The sequence below is a fragment of the Trichosurus vulpecula genome, chromosome 2 (assembly GCF_011100635.1).
Source record: "Trichosurus vulpecula isolate mTriVul1 chromosome 2, mTriVul1.pri, whole genome shotgun sequence".
Classification (NCBI taxonomy): domain Eukaryota; kingdom Metazoa; phylum Chordata; class Mammalia; order Diprotodontia; family Phalangeridae; genus Trichosurus; species Trichosurus vulpecula.
Window position 1 is genome coordinate 239,952,364 of NC_050574.1, and position 20,808 is coordinate 239,973,171.

Below are 20,808 nucleotides of genomic sequence, written 5' to 3' on the forward strand. Positions count from 1 at the left end.
CATCAGGGGTCTCAGCAGAGCCTGCTCCGGCCCGTCCGCGTTTGGCCCATTCAAAAAGCCAGAGCACCGGTTGTGGGGCGGGTGCAAGGCCGCTACTCTCTGCTCTGGGGTACACGTTGGACTCCTGGCCCCGCCTCAGTTCATTCTCTTCCTCCCCCGGAAGTGACGCAGTCCCGTCAGACCACGCGCCCCTTCCCGCGGGGAACGTTTCCGCCATTTTTGAAAATCAGGAAAAGCCGGTGTGAGTGCCTCTTGCTGCCGTCATGGCCACCTTCGCCGTGGAGCCCCAGCCGCCTCCAACAGGTGAGTGGCAGATGAAGCGTCCTTTTTAGCCGGACCCTGTCGGCGAGCGGGGCAGGAGGGTGGCTCCGGGTTTCCCGTGACCGCTGGCGCCGTGCGTGCGCTCCTCTCCGGGGTGGACCCCGACCCCAGTCGCGGCGGTCCCAGGGCTGTGGCAGCGGATGTTGGGATCGGGTCGCAGCCGTGTCCCCGCCGCTCTCGCAGTTTGGCGGGGTCCCTTCCAGATTCTCCCTGAGAAGGTGCGAGCGGGGACCAGGATATATCCCCCGCCCTGTAAGCGTGGGCGGGGAGGCGATTGGCTGAGACCGAGCGTGGGCGGAGTCCTGGAGTTTGTGTTAAAGTCATCCTCCCACAGGTGTCGTGGAGACGTGCCCCCTCCCCCAGGTTGGGAAGTAAGGGGGCTGCAAGAGAGGCTTAGCTTCCCCGAACCCCGAGATAAGCTGTCTTTGTTATGTCATTCAGTCAACAAGAATTTAAAACGCTTGCTCTGTGCCAGACACTGTGCTCTGCGCCGGTAATATAAAGGCAACCGCCCACGCCCCGCCCCCCCCCCCCCAAAAAAAAAACAACAAAAAAAACCACACCAAAACCGAAAGCGTGGTTCATGCCTTCTAGGAGCTCACGTTCTAATGAGGAAGACGCTACAAAACCAACTATTGCACACAAGTTAGATAGTATCGCCGAACACTTATTATTTACCTACTGTATACCAGGCACTGAGCTAAGCCCCGGTTGAGGGGAGGTGGTGGTGGAGTAGGCAGGATGGAATGGGGTGGGGTTTTACCAAGAATGGCAAAACAGTTCCTGCCTTCTAGGAACACACATCTATTGAGAGACAATATACAAACAAATTATGTACAAATATGCGGTATACAGGATATATTGGAAATAACCAAGGGGAGGCACTAGAGTTAAGGGAGATCAGGAAATGTTTCCTATATAGAAGATGGGATTTTAACTGGAACTAGAAGGAAGCTAGGTAAGCCTGGGAGGTAGAGACGTGGAGGGAGCGCATTCCAGGCATGGGGGACAGCCAGTGAAAATGCCTGGCGTCAGAGATGGAATGTCTTGTGCCAAGAACGGAAAATAGTCCAATGTCATTGGACCTTAGACTATGTGGAGAGAGAGGGAGTACAATGCAAGAAAACTGGAAAGGTTGGGAAGCAGGTTATGAATTGCTGTTAACACCAAATAGAGGATTTTATATTTGATCTTGGAGGTGATAGGGAGCAACTCGAGTTTATAGAGTAAGGAGATAATGTGGTCAGGTCTATGCTTTAGGAAGGTCACTTTGGCAGCTAAGTGGAGGATGGCCTGGAGTGGGGAGAGACATCTGGCAGAAAACAGGACCAGCAGACTCTGGTGGTGATATAGTCATTGGGTGATAAGGGACTGTATGTCAGAAAGAGGGAGTAGATTCTAGGATGACACCTAGATCGTGACCCTGAGGGATTGGGTGGATATAGGAGGTTTGTAAGAGGGGAAGGTTGATGGGAAAAGATTTCAGTTTTGGACATGTTGAGTTCAAGATGTACACAACACAGTTAGTTGGAGATGCTAGAGAGAGGGGCAGGGCTACATAAATAAATCACTATCATCTGCGTAGAGATGATATTTGAGTCAACGGTGCTAAGAGATTACCAGATGAAATAGTAGGAAGGAGAGGAGAAGAGGGCCAAAGAGGACATCCAAGGAGGAACTCCCACACTTAGCAGGTGTGATCTGGATGAAGAGTCAGCACAGGAGACTGAAAAGCAATCACACAAGTAGGAGGAGAAGCAGACTTCAGAAGTGTCACAAAAACCTAGAGAGAAGAAAGTATTAAGAAGTTGGTCTATAGTGTCAAAGGCTGTAGGTAGGTCAAGAAGGATGAAGAGTGAAAGAAGGCCATTAGATTTGGCAGTTAAGAAATCATTGGTAATTTTAGAGAGAACAGTTTCAGTTGAATGATGAAGATGGAAGCCAGACTAGAGAATTGAGAAGAGTGAGAGGAATGAAACAGCTGTAGATGTATGGTCTTTTCAAGGAGTTTAGCTACAAAAGGGAAGAGAGAGATGGGATAATAGCTTAGCATTGCTGGTTGGATCAAGTGAGCATTTTTTTTTGAAGATGGAGGAAACATGAATATGTTTGTAGTCCTGTAGCAAAGTCAGCAGGCAAGGAATGTTGGAAGATAAGTGAGAAAATGTCCATAAAAGGGAGGGTAATCTATGAAGAAGATGAGATAGAATGCGATCACTTGTACATGTAGAAGAGTTTGCATTGGCACGGAGAAGGGCCACCTAATTATATGAGATGGGTGAACAATATAGTAGTAGAAGGCAGACATCTGAGTGAAGTGAGCTGGAGAGAAAGGTAGGAAAAAAGATGCTCTTGGATCTCTTGATGAATGGCCTCAGTTTTTTCATTGAAATGTGAGGCCCTGTCCTCTGCACAGAGGGTAGAGAAGAAGAAGTCATGGGAGGTTTGAGGGATGAAAAGGTTTGGAAGAGCCACTGCATTGAGTGGAATAGTAAGTCAGTTGTTGTTCATTTGTTTCAGTCACATCTGACTCTTCGTGACCATTTGTGGGGTTTTCTTGGCAAAGATACTTGGAGTGGTTTGCTGTTTCCTTCTCCACTTCATTTTACAGATGAGGAAACTGAAGCAACAAGATTAAGTGACTTGTCCAGGGTCACATAGCTAGTGTCTGAGGCCAGATTAGAATTCAGGAAAATGAGTCTTCTTGACTCTTGGCACTGCATTGTATCCGCTCTACCACCTAGCTGCCCAGTGAATCAATTAAAGAGGTATAAGCAAATTGTCTTGCCGCTGGGACCCAGTTGAGGTTATGTAAAGTAGTTTTGTTGTGGATTCTGTCAGCTTGGTTTTGTGTGTGTGTGTGTGTGTGTGTGTGTGTGTGTGTGTGTGGTTTTTTTTAAGAGCTTTATTCAGCAGCATGTTTGGAGTTGCAGAGGGAGATGTGGAATGAAAACAGATTGTGATAGATAAGGGAATTTCAGAGTTTATGAATGTGAAAGTGGTGCATTTTAACAGATGGCAAGGTCAAAGGTATGACTGTCTCTATTTGTTGCTGGGGTGGGATAGAAAGGAATAGGTCATGGGAAATGTTGAGGAGCTGAGAGGTAAGGGTGTTTAAGGGAGCAGCATCCCTTTGTACGTTGAAGTCGTCTAGTATGAGGGCAAAAGTTGGGGAAGAAAGACTATGAGCCAGACACTGAACTCACTAAAGAAAGAAGGGTAGTACCTGGGAGGGTGATAGATAATAGTTAATAATTGGATGGTAGATATAGATTGAGTGACTCTCAAAGGACAAGAGGTTACTGAATGATGGTGGGAGAGAAAGAGGCAGTGGCAGTGGGGATCAAGGAGTATTCCAGTTCTTTTACTTTGACCAATGAATTGGAGAATGAATGAAAATACAACCAGTGCTGGAAAAGGTGGCCAGAGAAGCTGTGTTGTCAGGAGGGATCTAGGCCTCTGTGAGAGCCAGAAGATAGAAGGTATGGGAAAAGAAAAAAATTTAAGAAGAAATCAAATTTTTTTATCTCTGCAGTAGGTATTCTACAGAGCACAATGGGTAGCTTTTGAATATGGAACATTATTGAGGGTGATTTGAGGGGTTTAAGAATAAGGAAGCAGGCATTGGCTGTGGCTTGAATAGTTTGAATAATGATAGCCCAGGACACTGAATCGTTGGGACAGGGAGTGTGTATGACAGGGTGGAAGTTTGTTAATCATTGAGGTGTAAATTCAGGTTAGTCATCAACTTAAACAGAGTTGATGGAAAGTAGTCTCAGAAGGAAGTCACTCTTCAGAGTGGAGTGTGGTAGTGGAGGAGGAGACCTGGGAAAGGGTTCCTGCAGAAAGCGAGATTTGGACTGAATCTTGAAGGAAGCCAGGAGATAGAGGTGAGGAGTGAGAGCTTACCATGCATGAGGTCAGTCAGTCAGGAAATGAAGTATCTTGTGCCTTGTATTAGGGACAACAAGAAGGAAGGCCAGTGTTGCTTGATTGTAGTGTGTGTTTGTGTAGAGGGGGAAAGAGATTAAGAAGTCTGGAAAGATAGGAAGGGGCGGAAGGACTTTAAATACCAAACAATTTAATATGATTCTGGAGGTAATAGGGAACTACATTGATAAACTGGAGAGTGTCCAGTGGACAACCAGTGTGATGAAAGGCCATGAGTTCAATCAATTATTCATAATGTATTTATAAAAAGCCCCTACTTTGAAGTCCTTTAAAGGTCTAGACCCATGATCCTCTTATGTGCTAGGTGCTTGGCGTACAAAGACCACAGTTATAGGACTTTCCTTTAAGAAGCTTAGATTCTATGAGGGAAACAACCTTTACATAGAATTGGAATGGTAGTGAGTACTCCTTCATTGGAAATCTTTATGTGGAAAGTAGATGATGCCTTGTGCAAGGCTGTTGTAGTGGAAGATTCTTTTCAGGTATGGATTGAATTAGATCTGGGATTGATAACCTTTTTTGGTGTCATGGACCTCTTTGGCACTCTGGTGAAGTTTGTGGACCTCTTCTTAGAATAGTCATTTAAAAAATTATAATGGAAGGAAATGCTAAATTTCAGTTGGAGTTTAGTGAAAATAAAGATTTAATTCTTTTCCCACCTAAGTTCATGCACCCCCTGAAATCTTTTTGTGGACCCAGGTTAAGAACCCCGCCCTAAACTAGATGAACTCTGAGGGTACTTCAGACTCCCAGAGTAGATTTGTAGTAATTAGCAAAACTCTGAACTTGGCACAATTGGATTTTCAGTCTAAGTATTAGTTGTACTTTGTTAAATTATAAATCATAAAATTAAACTTCAGAAAATGAGATTATTCACTAAAAATGGGTTCCTAATATTAAAATCAGAGTTGTTTTGGGGAGACTAGAGAAAGGTAGCTATTTATTCTTTTAGTCAAAAGTGTCTTAATATTTGCAGAATGTTCATTATTTGGGTTGTTTTTGGTAAAAGTACAATGTTCTTGGTTAGGAATGATTTTTTCTCTAAAAATTTCATAAACAATTTATGATTGAAGAAGCAGTGTTGACTCGTTTGTAGAGTACTGGCCTTGGAGTCAGGAAAACTTCTGATTGGTACTAGTTATAGCTGTGTGACCATGGGCGAGTCACTTATGTTGTCTAAGACTCTACATTAGAGATGAGTTACATTAGTGGAGAGGACCTTCCACACTAGGGAGTTCTCTAGATTTATGAAATTACAAGTTGGATCTGCTCCCCCCCCAATCAAACTTGCAGAGATATGTTAACCCTTGAAGGGATCTGAAGAACCTATTTAGGCCAGACTATTCCTTCCACCCCTAGTGTTCTGTTAGCTGTGTCTAGGAATTCCTGAGAAATTTTTTTTTTCTAATTCTTTTTGTCCCTTTAAAATATCAAATAAATGTTTTTAATAGCATATGGCAATGCTTTCCATATCAAAATGTGGTTAATTCTCTCTTGATTTTCTTGGTTCCAGGAGTATTCCATATACATACATACTTCTTGAACGAAAATTTATAGCTTTCCTCAATGAATCACAACTGTTTATTGAATTAAGTTTCAAGCCCCCAAATGTTCCAGGGCCAAATTAGTTAGGGAAAATACTCATCTAGGTCAAAGGCTCTTAACTTTTTTGTATGTAATATATACCTTTGGCAGCTGGCAAAAGCCTATGCACTCCTTTTCAGAATAATATTTTTAAATACATTGGATTACAAAGGAAGCCAGTCATTTTAAAATATGTTTATCAAAATATTTAAAATCCAAACAACAAGTTCACAGATTAAGAACCGTTAGGTGAACCCTCTGTTACCCATTTTATAGATGAGTAGATGAGGAAATAACCCTGGAAGGTGACCTGTCTGAGGTCAAACAACTAGTTAGTGCCAGAACCTGTACTGGAGAAGTAACTATAATTCCCAATCCTGCCTTTGTTCCACCCTACTGCTAAAATGATCATTCACTGATCACAGAAATTTACTTGACTTTATATTTAATGCAATTATTTGATAGTCTGACAATTTTTATAATAATTTATTTCTTTGGGGAAATTAAAGCATCATATCTTAACACTTAAGGAAGGGTTTTTTAATGTCCTTGAACAAATGAAAAACCTTCCACTTTTTTATTTTTTAGTTTTAAATTTTATACTCAGGTAATGTTGTTTCCTCAGTAATTTTGAAATGTTTAGGTGGAAGTCATTTGTCAATATGGAAAGAGTAACTAAGACTTAAAAAATCCCAATATTACAGTTAGGTCAATATCTTCTTTGGCTGCTTTGCCCTGTGGCAGCGGATACTTCTGTTTAAGTATTTGGGTAATATCTAATGGGGAGGTGAAATGTAGTAATGTCTTTTAGTGCCTGCTTTAGGGCTGTCAAACTCAAATGAGACAATGTGTGTTAAGAGCTCTGTAAAATTTAAAATGTTCTATGTATCAGTTATTATGAAAGATATGGAAGAGTAAATAAAAATCCAGTATTTGGGTTAGCAGTAATACTCAAATGCATCAGTGATTTCATCAATTTGGGTTTTCTGTCTAATGGTGCAGTTCATAGTCCATACTTGCCCATTCCCTGTTACCCTCGTTGATGTCCTCCCCTAAGTTCTCCACAGAGAGTCCACCCAATGAGCTGAGCATCTTCCTTTAGTTCTTTTGACATCACAAAGATGCAAATAGAGCACGTTCCTTTTGACTACTAAGCCAGTGCACTTTTACTACATCATGTTGCCTTCCAATTCAATTTAACAAGCATTTCACAGCGGTTACGATGTGGCACTCTTGTGTGACTGGTAAATATCTTTGTTAAGCATACATATTCTATTTTATGCTTCATTTAAAATCAGTAATTAGGTCAACAAGCAAAATTATCTCAGAAGAATCTTGTATATTGGAGAACTGCTAATGTGGCATTTCATACCACCAAATCAAATTCATTTTTATAGTCAATAGATGGCACAGTTGGAATCTTGTATTCTTTGAGTCTTGACTTCTTTGACTCTTTGGTCAAGTGGGTGAAGTCGAAGATGTTGTCTGCTATGGAATATTATTTCCAAAAGCTTGTCTAATCCCTCCTAGTAACGTTATCAAGGATGTTGTGGAGATCCTTGTATAGATTACGTTTATTAAAATTTTATAGAGATGGATAAAATAGACATGTGGCTCAGTAATTCTTGATCTTTTAGTCACTTTTCCTTTTTGGTAATAAGGTCTGAGTATTTTTATTTTTTAACCTACATATTTGTTTCTTTTGTCCTTCTGCAGATTCCTTGAAAATCTCATCCTCAAAATTGTCACCTGTAACAGCTGCTTTTTCTGTCTTTGTTTTCTTTAATGCTGTTTCTGTTTACTGAAGCACATCTTAGACTGAGAGTCCATATGTAGTTGCTTGACTGTACGTGATGGGCATTCAGTCACTGGTTTAAGTGTTGGGATACAAAGAAAGGCAAAAACAGTCATTTCTCTCCACTCAAGGAGCTCCCAATCTAATGAGGGAGATACCATGCAAAGAAACATGCACAACCAAACCAGTACAGGATAAATGGGAAATATAATCAACAGAGGGAAGGCATTAGAATTAAGAGGGACTGGAAAAGGCTTCCTGTAGATGGTGAGATTGTAGCTGGGACTTGGAGGAAGCCAGGGAAGTCAGGAGGTGGAAATGAAGCATTCTAGTCATAGAGGAAAGCCAGGAAAAAAATGTTCTGAGCTGAGAAATGGAGTATCTTAATCAGGGATGGTGGAAAGAATGTATTACAATCTTTTTTTGCATTTTTTTCCCACCTTTTTGTCTGTATTCTTTTTTAGCTTAGTCCTTTAGACACCCTTGGGATAACTTTGCTTAGTTGTGTCTTTTAGTGAAGTTTTCTTTAAATTATGTTTTCCCCTCATTGCTTCATGATGTTTTATGAATGTGAGGATGGTGGGGAGTAAGTGAGGATAGGGACTTGAGGATAGGAGATAGAACATGGGGAAAAGGGGTTTGAAAGTAATGTGATATTGAACTTGTTTGCTATCGAGTCAGCATTGGGAAAGGGAGGAAAGTGAAGTCCAACAAGCATGGGTAAGAGCCTGAGACTTGGAGGGATTGAAGTGATGAGGGTGAAGAATAGGGTGGGAATGAGGGTGGGAGTAGCAGGGAGAATGGGGAAGTGAAACATAGGGAGAGACATAATTGGTAGGAGGTTATGGTCAAAGGAGTACATGAGTTTTTGATCAAGAAGGTTAAACGTGTATGGGTAATGATTAAGATCCAGGGTGTGAGCATCCTTGTTTGTGGCTGAGGTGAAGTGGAGGAGTGGTTGGGAAATTGAGGAATTAGGAGATTAGGGTGTTTGTGGGGACTTCAGCATTCCTCTTAAAATCTAGCATAAATGGATTAGTTGAGGTAGCAAGGAAGATAGTGAACCAGTTGGATGATATGGTTAGAGTTTATAGATAGTCTAAAAACTGTGATTCTTAGTATCCTTTGCCCCCTTTTCTACAACTGCCAGTGGTTATAGAAGTAGAAGGGTGCCACGTAGAACTGAGGGCCATTTTTTCTTTTGTCTTTCGTGAATGAATGTGTACTTGGCAAAGAATTCATCGCTAAGCTGGCTAGCTTTCTAATAGTGAGCCTCTCTATCTTTAACTGGGCTAGTCCTTGGAAAGCAAACACTCTGTGTTTTTGGCACATGCATGAAATCTTTTCAACATGGAGAAGCTGTTATAGGTGAACTTTAGCCTCATCTTCCCAGTAATCACGTCTCCATTTCACTTTCTGGTCACCAGTTCCAACCATGTTGCTTAATGCATAGCCTCTTCCCTTGCCTGTTCTCCCCTCAACCTTACCAGTTCCCCTTTATGTGTGGTCTTCCTTAATTTCCCCCAGTTCATCAAATATCATGAATTCATTTTTCTAATCCTATATTTAACATCCTTTAAAAAATTTTTTTAAGTTGCAAATTCTCTTCCTCCCTCCATCCTCTCCCTCACCCATTGAGAAGGTAAGTAATATGATATCATGGTTTTTCTTAATTAGAATGTAAACTCTTTGAAGGCAGGAACTATCTTGCTTCCTTGTATTTGTGTCCCCAGAGCTTAACACAGTACTTTGTACATATAGGTGCTTAAGATATGTTCTGTCTCTCCATCTATATAATTGCTTTTGGGAACTTGTTAGCTGTATAGATGTGCATGCATATGTGCATATGCGTATGTATTAGTATGATCTCAATGCCATGATGAAGAATTGGAGTAGGAATCTAGGACAGCAAGAATACAGTTTTAATATGAACTTGTCTCTATAATTCTTGAAAATCATGCCAAATATCTATCTATATGTATATGAGTGTCCGTATATGTGTGTGTATATATATATGTTTAATATATAGATTGGAATGTTGTATGTGTACATAGCACCTTTTAAACAATAATTCATATATATTTACATTGTTGTTAACATTTTTGGCACTGAAAATCCAAAACCTTATTTTCATTGGTGCAAAAATTAGTTCTCTCTTCAAATACCTGCCACTACTCTTAGCATATATTGCTGATGTGATTCTTTAGTTAGAAAAATCTCCTATCTAAAATACAGTATTTTGGCAAATAGTGAGATGTTACTTAACTCTTTTTACATAATATTATTCATTCAATCAGCATTATGTACCAGTAGTGAATGAGTAGAGGAAAAGGAAGGATTTTCTTTTATTAGTCTAGAATGTTACAAACATCGATTTTATTATTTTAAAACTTTTTGACCTTTTCTATAGTTTTGCTAGAATTATACTGTTTTATACTCTTTTTTAAGGAAGAATGTGGTTGCAATTGAACATATGCACTATTAGAATATTGGCAAAGAACTGACAATTGTTTTTAGTATGTTTTTAGTTTTAATATCTTTGGTTTCAATATCTTGTCATGACTTAATGTTGGTGAAAACATATACTCACTGTGCACATATAAGCTGGCGTTTTATGTATGGGGGGAAATGGTAGGATTTAACTATTTAGAAGAATATTCAGATTTGCTAGGAGTTTTTATATAAATGTTAGCTATTACATCATTCCTATTAGGACTGTTGTAATATGTGCAATGCTGGCCCCCTCACAGCAGAAACAAAGTAATTTTTATATCCTAGTTCTATTAGATATTTAAATGCTGTTTCTATTTAGTAAGGGAACCTTGTTTCCTTAGATTCGGGGTATGTCACAGACCTTAAAGTTATCTGTAGTTTGGTTGCACATGTTTTATGAACAAAGCTTACTAAGATAATCTTTTACGTAATTTTAAAAATAAACATTTAATCAAAACTCTGGTTAAATTCTCAAAAAATTTGTTAGATCATTTGTGGGGATGATTAGATACCTTTTGTTAATTTTGTTTTTGCGTGACAATTTAGGAGCTGAACCAATGATGCTGGGTTCGCCTACTTCTCCAAAGCCAGGAGTGAATGCACAGTTCTTACCTGGCTTTTTAATGGGAGATTTGCCAGCTCCAGTGACTCCGCAACCTCGATCTTTCAGTGGCCCTTCTGTGGGGGTTATGGAAATGAGATCTCCTTTAGTTGCAGGTTAGTAATTATTTAAGACAATGTTAAGAATAAATGTGATGTGCTTGTCACAGTTTAAAAAAATTATATTCATAAGAAACATTTTAATGATATTAAAGATATTGTCTAATCTGCAGTTGCTTAAGTTTGCACAGCTAGTACAGAGCAAAGCTGATTCTGGTTTTGGGGTAATCTGGCTTCTAAACCAGTGTTTTTCTCCGCCGATACATTGTTTGGGAGGTACTAGAACTGTGGATAGGGCATGCTAAGTGACTAACTTCCATTAACAGATTCTGCTTAGTACTTGTCAGTGCTGGTTAGAGTGACTTGCCCAGGGTCAAAAAGCCAGTATGGATGTATCAGAGGTGGGACTTGAACCCTGGTCTGCATTTGAGGCATTTTGCCACACTGCATTGTACTACACAGCTTCTTTACAAACATATTATGGTTGGGTTTCTCCTTTCCCCATTCTAAAATTTATTACTTTTTTTAAAAAAAGTGTAGTTTTAATTGTAAATTTCAAAATTTACTAGTTGTGCAGATAAAACTGCTGAATTATGACAAACGCAAACTACTGTAATTGAACAGACCACTCATTAAAAATGTGCATATATTTAACGTCAATTGAATGTCAATTTAAATGTCTTGGTTTAATGTCTGAGAATGGAAATATCAAGCCAAATAAGTATAATTTGAACATCTGCTGATGTGTATTCTATTTCCAATCAGTGAGTTAATCTTCTCACATGTAGGGTGTTGACGAAATGAGCTATTATACAAATTTATGACATTTATGGAGAGTTCACAGCTTTAGGTATAGCACTTTACATTTGAATGTAGCATGACTTAAGCAAATCCTTTAAAGAAAATCACTTCTGTATTTTCTTTGGGGTAGTAAAATTTTATATTTGCAGAAGAGTTGTTATACATTTGTGAGCTGATAAATTTCCATTATAGGCCTGATGCAGTTTTAATTTTTGGAGATATACATTTGTACTTTCTACTAGTGGGCGTAAAAAGAACTATAAGTTGTATTTTTTTGAAGTGATTGATGATAGTCAGTATATAGTTATTCCTTCCACATCACAGGGGTTAGGAGTGCAGGGTACCTGCCCTCTGGAAAATCCGCATAAAATTTTTTAGCCCTCCCTTTGTATGAGAGATGAAGTGTATTTTTTCTTTTTCTTTTATGGGGGTATTTATAGTACCTTACTATAGAATTTGGGTTAAATATTTGGTCGTAGGCTATATGTAGGTCAATGTTAAATAAAAATACTGTTCAAAACTCTCCCAAAATTCCCATTTACAGTAATTTCTTATGATAACCCTCATTATATTGAAACTGCAATGGGGAACGTTGTGATGTAGAAGGGATATGTGTACTTGACAACTCCTATCATACCTTCCCTTTCTTGAATTTATTGTAGGTGGATCTCCACCTCAACCAGTTGTACCATCTCATAAAGATAAAAGTGGTGCTCCACCAGTTAGAAGTATCTATGATGAAATTTCCAGCCCAGGACTTGGATCAACACCTTTATCTTCAAGAAGACAGGTGGGTAGTATTAATATTGGGTCATCAATCCTGTTAAGGATTGATTGTGATGGTTCTGAAACATGAATATATAGGTAAAAAAATTTTAATACAATTGAGTTATTTGAAAGGTATATGTATTTGTATCTGAATATTGGAAAGCTTTTAAAATAACTTTTCTTTTTAAATTTTGCTCAAGTGGAACAGTGCTAGACCTATTAGGTACTCAATATATACAAAATGAATTCTTTTTTTTAATGATTATCCAGTATAGAAATAGGATACTGTTGTATGTTATACCACTTAAATTGTTACTGATTTAACAGTAATATTTCCTTGCCTACTGTATAGAAAACATTATGTTCAGGTCCTGGAGAAAATACAAAGAAGAATAAAAGTGGTCCCTTCTCTCAAGGTGTTTACGTTTACTTCCATGGATTTAATTATCATTTCTATAAAGAAGATTCTCAGATCTACTTGTCTAGCTCTAAGCTCTCACCTGACCTCCAGTCTTGCATTTCCAGCCGCCTCTTGGATTATCTAGAATTGGGTGTCCCTGTAGACATTTTAAACTCAGGATGTCCAAAACTGAACTCATTCTCTTTCTTCTACAAAATCTTTCTTCTTCCTAACTTCCCTGTTACTACTGTTGCAGGCCTAATCACCCAGGCTAACAACTTAGTTGTTGTCCTCATTTCTTCTTACCTTTCTACCCCCCATGTCCAGTCAATTGTCAGGTCTTATTGATTGTATCTTCACAAAGTCTCATGTTTATCCCCGTTTCTCACACTTGCCACCACCATATGTCAACCCTCATCACCCCCCCGCTTGAATTATAATAGTCTGCTGATCGGTCTCCCTGCCTCCAGTCTCTCCTCACTCCTCTCTCTACTCAGAATATCAAAGTGATCACTCGAAAGCACAAATCTGACCATGTTGCTGCCTATTCATTCAATTCCAGTGGCTCCTTTATACTGTTAAATATATGATCCTCTGTGGCTTTTAAAGGCCTTTATAACCTGGCTCCTCGCTGTCTTTCTAGTCTTTCTATACTTTACGACCCTCTGCTCATTTTCCTCCACTGTAGTGGCCTTCTTATTCCTCAAACAGGGGAGGATATTCTATCCTCCTGAGTATTTTCACTGCCTGTATCCCATACCTGTTATGTTTTCCTCATCCTTCTCTCCTAGCTTCCCTGAAGTTCCACTTTTGCAAAAAACCTTTCTTGGTCCTCCTTAATGCTAGTGCCTTTTTTCTGAGATTATCTCCAATTTTTCCTGTGTTGATTTTGTTTGTCCATAGTTTGTATGTTGTGTCTCCTTGTTAGACTGTGAGCTTCTTAAGGGCAGGGACCACTCTTGCTTTTCTTTGTACTCCCAGTGGTTAGCACGGTGCCTGGCATATACATAGTAAGCCCTTATCAGCTGTCCAACTGGAAGTGAAAGCCATATACATTATTGGATCACAGATCTAAAATTGAAGGGAGCACTGAGGCCATCAAGTCAAACAGCTTCATTTTGAGGATGAGAATATTGAGGCCCAGGGGAGGTAAGTCTTGATTTGCCCTAAGTTACATAGCAGGAAGCGTCAAAGGTAGGATTTGAACCTTTATCCATTGAGTCCGGAGTCAGTGCTCATGTCACTGTATTATGCTACTTCAAAAACTACAATACAAAATTTTCTGTAATTAAAAGAAGTTTAAAGTACTTGAAGACTCCTACCCTGGTATAGTGTACAGAATGCTAGACTTTAACTCAGGGGAGATTTCCTTTGTGTGATGCTGGGCAAGTCATTTAACCTCAGTGAGCCTCAATTTCTTCATCTTTAAAGTGGGGATAATAATACAGTACCCAATATATAGGGTTATTTTGGCAACACTTTATTATAACTCTTAAATGCTCTATAGATGATGTTAATTTTTTTAATTAATAAATATTCATTTTCTCTCCCTTCTTCCCCCATCCCATTGGTGGGGGGGGTGGAGAAAAAACAAAACCCTTTTAACAAATATCCATAGTTATGCAAAATAAATTCCCATATTGTCTCTGTCTAAAAATATCTCTTATTCTGCAATCTTTAGTCTGTCACCTCTGTGTCAGGAAATGGGTATAAGTATCATCATCAGCCCCCTGGAATTGTGGTTGATCTTTGCATTGATTAGAGTTCTTAGTGTTTAGTAGGATGCCTGGCATATGGTAGGTGCTTAATAAATGTTATCGATTGATTAAATCTTTTACAGTTGTTTATCTTTCCAGTACTGTTATATAAATTGTTTTCTTTCTTCTCCTTATTTCACACTGCATCAGTTCATAGAAGTCTTCCTAGGTTTCGATTGAAACCATTCCTGCCAGAATTTCTTATGTAACAGTAGCATCCCATTACATTCATATATCATAGTTCAGCAATTCCTTAATTTATGGATATTTTATTTGTTTCCAGTTCTTTGTGACCACAGAACTATACTATGAATAATTTTGTATACATGAACCCTTTTCCTCTTTCTGTGATCTCTTTGGGATATAGGTCTAGTAGTATTGTTAGGCAAAAAGATTTTGCATAGCTTAGTGAAAATTTAGTTTAGTTTAGTGAGTTTCTTCCAAAATAGTTTCTAGAATGGCTGAACCAGTTCACAGGTCCTTAATAGTGAATTAGCATGCTTATCCTTCTCTATTCTCTCTAACAACTGTCGTTTTTCTTTTTTTGTCATCATTGCCATTGTGCACGCTTCTATGGGGTACAGGAGAATAGGTGGCTGATGTTAGTTGTTGGGTGTGAGAAGGAACCTCTGGATTAATTTAATTGCGTTTCTCTAATTATTAGTGATATGGAGCATCTTGTCATTTGGTTGTTGATAACTCTTATTTCTTCCTCAGAATATTCCCTGTTTGTGTCCTTCGGCCAATTATCTATTGGGGAATAACCCTTATAGGATTAGATGATCTCTGAGATCCCTTCCAGTTTTTAGATTCTGTGCTTCTTCTGTTGGGCCTACTTCTGTTATGTTCCAGTTGTCTCTAATACCTAAAGGAAAACCCAAAGAGATTATTCAGATAACAGAAATGGGCAGTTCATTTTCTTGGGAGCATTCTATAAAGAATTCAGCTGGGAAAATGCCATCCACATCCAGAGAAAGAACTATAGAGTCTGAATGCAGATTGAAGCATACTATTTGCTCTCTCTCTCTTTTGTTTTGTTTCTTCTTTCTCATGGTTCATTCCTTTGGTTATAACTCTTCTTTACAACATGACTAATGTGAAGATATGTTTAATATCAATGTATATATAGAGCCTCTATCAGATTGCACTTTGCCTTGGGGAGGGAAGAGGAGGGAGGGGAAGAAAATTTAAAACTCAAACTTGTGGAACTGAATGTTGTAAACTAAAAATAGGTAAATAAATTAAATTTTGTACTAAAAAAAAAGAATTCACCTGGGATCTTTTTGATCAAGAAATGCAGACTTCCTTCTGTTCCCAAATAGAGACCTACTAACTACTTTAGTGGATGAAGCCTCAACCAGTTGAAGTAAGGAGAAACTACTTTGGTCATCTTTTTATAGGGAAATTCAAAGGAACCAAGGAGAGGCTATTATATATCTTATTCTTAGTATTTTTTGCTAGTATGGGATATTTGAAGATGTGGTCCTAGAGGTAAGCTTGGTCCTGGAGGTAAGCTTATTCCTTTGCCCAAGTCTTCCTTAGCAGGAGACCTCATAGGATCATGTACTACATCATTCTGATCATGGTGGTAGCAGTTTAGGATTTAGGGATACCTATGATTCAGGATGTTTGATCTGTTATGAGCACAAATCTTGTATTACCTATGCATGAACACAAAAAAATGAAATAAATAAGAAAAATATGTATGAGGCCACCAAACTGTGGTATGAAAATATATGAAATAATTTAGAAACAAGATACTCTTCATTTTTTATGGATAATGTTTTATACAGTTCATTAATATTTATTTTAAAAATGTGTAGAATGCACATCTCATTGTTACTTCTTACTTTCTCACTTTTTGTGCATATCTTTATTTTCTGTCTGTCTATCTAATTGTTCTTTATTTGAGCCTATCTCTTTTTCATTTTGACCTCCCAAACATTTGTTTTGTCTCTACATAGATAAGCTAGATAGCTATATGAGAGAAAGCATAAAGCACTTGGGTATCTTCTTCTAGGATTAGTAGCCTAATTTACTGAGTTGAGCTGCATTCATGGGGATTGGGTTCTGCCAAATTTTGGTTTGTGAATTACAGCCTAGTTTCAGTAAAGAAAGGTAAAATTTAGTTTTAGTATTATCAGTTCATCATATTTTTGTATTAACTACGGGTTATAGTTCTTGGACTTAGTCACCCAGGTGGGAACTGGCTCTTTCAGGGAAGGAAAGATCTTCAGAAAAGTTTTCTTACTACCTTCTTGTGTCTATTTCCATGAATCTTTGAGACTTCTATTGAGTAGTGGATGGAGTGCTGAAATTGGAATTCAGGATACTTGCAAAATTATTTTGTATTTATTTGTCTGTGTGTTTGTTCCCCTCCAATACAATGTTAGTGTTCTGAGGGTAGGGACTTTCATTTTTTGCTAGTTGAATGGATGAATAAATGAATGAATGAATTGTTACTATTCTTCTAGAATATATCCATCTGGGACCAATTCATTATTTAGATGTGCCACAGAGCCATTTTTATGAATTTGTTATTTTTGTGAGCACTTCAGTAATCAGTCTACTAAGAGGAAATCATTTTCACAAAGATTTTGTAAAGATAAAAAAATAGGCATATGGGCTAGTAGCTATTGATACCTTAATTGCCATTTTTGGCAGTGTATCTTTAATTTTTTTCATTCTTTTCACCCTTTCAGCGAACTCAAATATTTTCAGATTTGTGTAACCTTTAGCATGTATTTGCTTGATGTGTACCTGTGTTGGTAAGCAAAATGGCCTTTGTTTTCTTTGAGTAATCCTTATTAGGTGCTGAGCCCCAGGCCCAAACCCCTATTAGATGTAAAACCTTAGTGGGTGTGGATTGGCAACTAAGGTGGGGCCCAAGGTGGGACTAACTCCAGGGAGGGCCTAGTTTACATGTCTGGGACAGTAGAGGCTCTTAGACCATGTGGGTTTAAGTCACCTCTTTGTGATGATTTTAGGTCATGTGGGTGAGTCGCATGTGTGACTCATCCCTGACTCTGAAAAAGATACTTACAGCAGTATACTCCTTACAGCAGTGGTGGCGCATGACTCTGGACCAGCCCTTGTTCTGAGCTCCCGGGCTGAACCTAGATGTTCGTAACTATGAATCTGTATCTGGTCTGTCTGTTGATGTTTGTAATTTGTTTGTAATTTGCTCTGAAGTTCAATGTGCTGGTCTCTTCCTCTGAACTAAGGGAATGATATTTGCGTGTTGAATTAAAGTAAACTTGTCAACCCCTTCACCTTGCTTTCCTTAGTTAAGCAGATCAGAAGAAGCTGTGCTGTTGGCAGCTTTCTGGGTGCTGGCTGTGGGTGGATCTTACACCCCCACAGAAACTGTTAGCCAGATTGTTGAAACAGTACCTGCCAGTTTGACTTCTTCAGACTTCAAGGACTTAAGTGCTAAGAATTGAATGTGATGGTTCTCCACTATCATCATTGATGAGAGTAGTTATAGAAAGGCTGAAAAACTTGTTGAATTTCTCTTTGGTTTGTTGTCCTCCTGCCAGCTTGATATCTGAATACCATTGAGATGATGTGGCCCAGATGGGCCAAGCTTTCTGGGGCAATGCTTATTTTTAATTATCTTAAGAGGTTATAATGCTTATAGCCTTCTACCATCTTCCTCTGGCATTAGTTTTGCAAGTGAATTCATCATCTAAGCCCATGTTACCTGACTTTTCTACTATCCTTTTGTTTATCAATACAAGGTGTTTGCTGGTTAAGGCAATTTCTGGGCTCTTCTGGCTTCATTACAGTGGTTACTGTTTTACATTTGTTAAACTTTCATATGATATAGTGATAATTAAGGTTGATATTTTCGATTTCCCATTCTTCAGTACCTACTTTTTATTTGAAAAGGTTGGGTTAAAACTACTGTGGTTGTTTACGATGTTGTCTTATTTAATTTGATGCTAGTTTGACCTTTGCTCTAATTAGCTGATGGTTAGACTGCAGACAGACCAATGACTGAAAGAATTTTCACATTGGTAACCAGGCTTTTCCTTTCAGCACAGTCACTTTAATATTTATCATGTTCAACAGTGCTTGCCATTTACTGTGCCTCCCTATTTTCTCCTGGAGGAAAAAAACTTGTAATGTACTAGGTGTGAATATTCTGAGTTATCTTTATATAGGCTTTTAATAATGCTACCTTTCTGAAGTATTCAGAACTTGTTTTAGATTCTGAAAAAAACCTTGTCCCTTAATTTACTTCTCTTTTAATGCAGCCCAACATTTCAGTAATGCAGAGTCCCTTGGTTGGAGTTATGCCAGCTTCCCCAGGAACAGGTAAATATATTCCTTATCATGAAAGGTTGCTTCTATTCCTTGAATTAAAGAATAGTGATGCTTACCAGACTTTTCTCTTACATTCCAAACTTTAAATATATCTTACAAATCAGTGTTCCTTATTTTTAGCTTAGTGCAAAAGGATATGGGCCTTTTAAAGTAATTTTCTTTGTCCCATGTTTGTATGTGTGATGAAAATTATTTGACTTGAATTTTTTTCTTTTTGGAATTGAAATTCTTTTTACTTACTGTAAACATAGGTGGACAGTGACTTTTGGTTACCTAATGTTAATCCATATATATAACATATACATTTCTTTTTTCTTGGGAAAAGCTTCCTAGCTATGAGGAGAAGCACTGGCATAATAGAAAGAACATTGCATTAAGATTTAGAAGACATGGATTCTTGTCCTGGCTCTGTTACTTTGCAGCTTTGTTATTTTGGGCAAGTTGCTGTTTCCTCTCTGAGCCTCAGTTTCTTCATCTAGAAAATGAAGAGATTGGACTGGATGATTTCTAATTTCCATTCTAGCTCTAAAATTCTATAAATCCATGAAATTTAATGATTTAACAAGATAATGATATCCTCTTTGGTTGTGAATTTGCTTTTTTTTTTAATCTTCAGAGAGATTGGTGATATTACAACAACTAATCTTCATATTTTTGAGATAGACTGATAGGTACTGGATAAGAATTTGGAAAAAGTCTCTGGTTCAACAAAAAATCTTAACCCCAAAGGGACTGAGTATTAAGGATTTCAAGGAATGTTAGGAGAATGGAGAAAAGTATAATATGTTGGAAAGAGACTTGCGTCTGGAGTTGGGGGGCCCTTGATTCAAATTCTGGTTCTTTTACTACTTGTATGGGCTTGGTCATGTCACTATATTTTGCTGAACCTTAATTTCCTTATCTACAAAATTAGGGGGTTGGACTTGATTATTTTTAGATCGCTGTAATGTTCCTTCTGGTTTTAAATCCTGTCGATTTGGGAGGTACCTAGGGTGAGGTTTGGTCAGGCTCCACCTGGGTAAGTGTGCACACTTCTATGGGGTATAGGAGAATAGGTGGCTAATGTTAGTTGTTGGGCCTTTATATGTAGGGATGTGGCAAGAATTAAAGGTCTTAGACTCAAGTTTTGACTGACTAGATAGAGCAAGACTGGATAAGACACTTAGAAGAGCTTGAAATTCTTACTGGGAGGCTTGAATTGGGATCAGGGTGAGGGCATCTTAGGATATGGGACAGGATGAAACTGAAATGTTTCACTCTACATTGGGCAAGTAAATTCAATAAAGAAGAATAAAGGCTGGGTAATAGGAGCAGCATTTTTGGTGGTATCAGGCACTGAATTTGCCTGTGGCTCGGGGTGCGGATAGTGTAGGTTGAAACCTATGCGAACAGGTTCAGAACAGAAGGAAATGTGATGTAGGGCCTTGAATGCTAGACTGGGACTCAGGAAGACCTGGATTCATATTCTAACTTTGGCACTTACAAGCCAAATGACCTTGTCATTTAAGTCACTTAACTTTTCTCTACCTCACTTTCCTCATATGTGAGAGAAGGGGTTAGATCCATTGATTTATAAGTTCTTTTCCAGCTCTAAATCTATGATCCAGTGGCCCTGTTAAGGGTTTGACGTTTGAAACAGGCTCAGCAGCTTATTAGGAGGTAACTCAGATGTCACTCTAAAAGTATATTAGGTTAAAAAGCAACTCAGTGGTATATTTCCAATTAGATGTGACAATGAATTTTTTTTTTTCTTTTAATGGAGTTCAAGACAAGTGTGAAAGTCCAAAATCAAAAGTCAACAAAGTTAGCTAAAGCTAAGAGATTCTTTCTAGAACACTAGCTTGTGGAGGATCTTTTAGCAGAGCTAGCCATCTCTGAGGATATAAGAGCTATGATAAAGAAAATACACAGAACCTAATCAGCCACTTGGAGCCACTGCTGCATCAGCT

At 38.5% G+C, this 20,808-nt stretch overlaps 1 protein-coding gene across 1 annotated transcript in view; it reads left to right on the forward strand.

Annotated features, from left to right (window-relative positions):
* Positions 1 to 215: 215 nt before the first annotated feature.
* The window catches only part of NUP35 (nucleoporin 35), a 38,556-nt gene continuing 17,963 nt past the window's right edge, over positions 216 to 20,808 (forward strand). The window contains exons 1-4 of the mRNA XM_036745259.1: positions 216 to 303; positions 10,691 to 10,861; positions 12,268 to 12,395; positions 18,790 to 18,850. Coding sequence (XP_036601154.1) covers positions 264 to 303; positions 10,691 to 10,861; positions 12,268 to 12,395; positions 18,790 to 18,850 — 400 coding nt within the window. The 5' untranslated portion in view covers positions 216 to 263. The remainder of the gene's footprint in view (positions 304 to 10,690; positions 10,862 to 12,267; positions 12,396 to 18,789; positions 18,851 to 20,808) is intronic.